The 3,359-nt window shown below is 36.3% G+C and overlaps 1 protein-coding gene across 1 annotated transcript in view; it reads right to left on the bottom strand.

The window, feature by feature from the left end:
* Positions 1-122: 122 nt before the first annotated feature.
* acss3 (acyl-CoA synthetase short chain family member 3) overlaps positions 123-3,359 on the bottom strand; it is a 38,724-nt gene continuing 35,487 nt past the window's right edge. The window contains exons 13-17 of the mRNA XM_016475781.1: positions 1,947-2,069; positions 1,737-1,836; positions 1,097-1,272; positions 336-446; positions 123-297 (exon numbers count right to left, since the gene is read on the bottom strand). Of these exons, the coding sequence (XP_016331267.1) occupies positions 363-446; positions 1,097-1,272; positions 1,737-1,836; positions 1,947-2,069 (483 nt within the window). The 3' untranslated portion in view covers positions 123-297; positions 336-362. The remainder of the gene's footprint in view (positions 298-335; positions 447-1,096; positions 1,273-1,736; positions 1,837-1,946; positions 2,070-3,359) is intronic.

Below are 3,359 nucleotides of genomic sequence, written 5' to 3' on the forward strand. Positions count from 1 at the left end.
GGGGGACAAAAATTACGCTACAATACAATATAAAAATGGCCATCATTTGATTTACTTTCGCAAAATATATATCACTTCTTTTTTTATTTGGATCTCGGGGGTGAAATAAATATGAACTGGACATATTTTTGTAACATTCACCAAGTCAAACTCGTCCTAATTTTTTAATTATCTAAACATGTTGACTACTGCCTATATTTGGTCCAAGTTATTCAAAAACATAAAGAAGTGGAAATTATAATTTTAACGCATATAAATTACATCACATTAGGCAGGAAGGGTGTTTAGTGAGAGTGAGTGAGAGTGAGTGAGTGTGTGTGTGTGTGTGTGTGTGTGTGTGCGGATCCACATCTGGTTGTATATTATTTACCAGGTCCTTTCACAGTTTCTCTCAGCACCTTCTCAATGTCCTTAAAGACCTCAGGATCTTCTATGGTGGGACTGATCTGTGAATTTAAAATTAGATACATCCAAATTAGAAAGCTCTACTATCATTTTTTGACTGAAGCTGAAGATTTGCAGCTGTCCTTAATTAATTAGGAAAAAACCTTATAAAAAATTAGGGCTGCCCTCGACTAAAGATTTTTTTAGTCGACTAATCACACGTTTATATTAATAAACCATATCATTCATAATAATGAGCCTTTATTGCCTATAGCCTATCTGCGCTCAAGCGCACGCATAAAACTTTCCATAGTGCACCGGGCAGAAGTGATTATGAATGCGTCAGGGAAAAAAAACAGCAAGAAGACTGCCTTAACACCGCACCGGCGCCTCCAAGTGAACCGTCATGCAGTGAGTGCGCTACTATTCAGCTTCCACACATTTTTCTAGGTTAATGTTAAAACGAGCGGCCATGTAATGTTGCTGCTAATTACATGTTTCAGATGATAAGCCACATCTGAGGTCGATGTACGAAACAAACATTTGGATGTCCGATGTACTGTAATTACCACATAGACCAGCTGTTAATAATCTGCCCATCACAGACTTTTTTTCCTGCGAATAAGCTACTAATACAATTTTGATTGACTAAGCCTCTTCTCGTCGACTAACGGTTAGTCGACTATCTGACTGATAGTCCTATAAAAAATACCTTATAAGGTTTGTGGTTCACCAGGTTTGCGAGAGACGATCGTGGAATTTTTCCCGAGCGGGTTTTGGGAAGAGCTTTGACAAAGACAACCTTCTTAAAAGCTGCCACCGGCCCAATGGTGTCCCTCACCAATTTCACCATCTCGTTCACCAGCACATCCTCAATCTTCCGACAGTCTGCAAACAAACACGCACATAAACAAATAGACATCCTTATTTGTGTGTTTAAGGCACTTTATACACAATATGGACACTGGCATCCCTTCATTCAAGCCATCTGATCCCATGTTACCTGGTAACTGTTACTTAATGAAAACATAACAACCATAAACTATTACACATTCAAATTAACAAAGCATTAACACATACATTTTTCATACATTCTAATATGCTGATTTGGTTCTAAGTTATTATTGTTGCTTAGTTATTAATTATGGTTCTTATTATTACTAATGTTGAAAATGCTTTTTGCTGATTAGAGTGTTGTCAACATTAGTAATAATAAGAGCCGTTATTAATAACTAAGCAACAATAAAAGTTAGAACCAAATCAGCTTATTAGAATCATTTCTGAAAAATCATGTGACACTGAAGACTGGAGTAATGATGCTGTATTCCCCTTTTTCTTTGTGCATTCCTCACCATTTTTGAGCACACACAAAGCCAGCGGCACGTGTCCCTTCAGGGGGTCCTCCTGGCCCACCACAGCACAGTCCACCACAGCAGGGTGCAGCAGGACAGACTGAAGGACAAACACACACACAAGATATGGTTTCTTTGGTACAGCAATAACAAAGATGCTTGAGATGATTATTATTTGTGTCATGAGTGAGACACTCCCTCTCCAAGCACCTCTTCGAGGGCACCGGTGGACAGCCTGTGACCCGCCACGTTGATGACGTCATCGGACCGAGACATGATGTACAAGAAGTCCTCCTCATCCACAAAACCTGCATCCATGGTGTCATAGTAACCCTAGGAGGGAGTGCAATAAAAACACTTCAATACAATAAGAATAGATATTTGTGAGTTTACAGACACATTTTAAGTGACAGGATGAACGCAGCTGATAGCAGCTTCTTTCAACCACTAGACGGACCAAGTAAATGCACAAATCACAACTTGCCATGCAGTCATAAGCTCAGTCCATTTTTGTCATACAATAGACATTTCATAAGATGTCAATTATGATGATCAAACTATAAACATCCACAAACAAAGACATTTACCAAAACATTTCACTTGCACACCTTGTGCAAAATAAACATTAAATTATTGTACACTATCAGTCAAATAATTAAGTTTGTTTTCTGAAGTCTCTTATGCTCACCAAGGCGATATTTTATTGTGAAATATTATTACAATTTAAATAAATACACTGTTTTCTATTTTGTTTCTATTTCATTACATTTGTAAAAAAGCTGAATTTTCAGCAGCCATTACTCCAGTCACATTATGAGTAAAGTTCAGAAATCATCATTCTGACATATTCAGCTTGTTATATACCGACACTTGTAGTTGTATATATAATTCTTCACCCAAAGCTAGCAGACTGTATGACTTCCTAATACTCACTATGATAACATGTTCACTGTGGTTTTTTCTCCATTCTGTCACCGATGGAGTTTTGGTTCCTTGCCGCTGTCGCCTCTGGCTTGCTTAGTTGGGGACACTTCATTTCCATGAAGACTGGAGTAATGATGCTGAAAATTCAGCTTCGCCATCACAAGAATAAATAACATTTATACATTTTACAAAACATCATTTCAAATACATCAGTCAAACAAACACACACACACACACACATATATGTATATATGAAGTCTCTTGTATATATGTGGAGATATATAAACATGTTATATATGTATATATACAGTGGAGATCAAAATTAGAGAACAACCTACAATTTCGAGGTCACTGCTTAGTCCTATTTAAAGTTATTCTAACAGGAGTAGAAGGGCAGTTTTTTTAAGCATATTTCATGAGTTAAATATATTCTGGAGTACAGTATAAAAATCTCAAATTAGATATTTAAAAAAAACTCACTGTGATCACTGTTTTTCACAAAATAAAGGGTTTGAAGTGACTTGGTTATTTTGTAAAACACTGTTCTACTAGCATGGTATAGCCACAACTCAAATTCCTTCAAATTTTGAATGATGAAGATTATTTCTGAAAAAATCAAGTGTACATAAATTCTTCTCTAATTTTAATCTCCACTATGTGTGTGTGTGTGTATATATATATATATATATATATATATAT

Source organism: Sinocyclocheilus anshuiensis, unplaced genomic scaffold, assembly GCF_001515605.1.
Source record: "Sinocyclocheilus anshuiensis isolate Anshui unplaced genomic scaffold, SAMN03320099.WGS_v1.1 scaffold200, whole genome shotgun sequence".
In the NCBI taxonomy this organism is placed as follows: Eukaryota; Metazoa; Chordata; class Actinopteri; order Cypriniformes; family Cyprinidae; genus Sinocyclocheilus; species Sinocyclocheilus anshuiensis.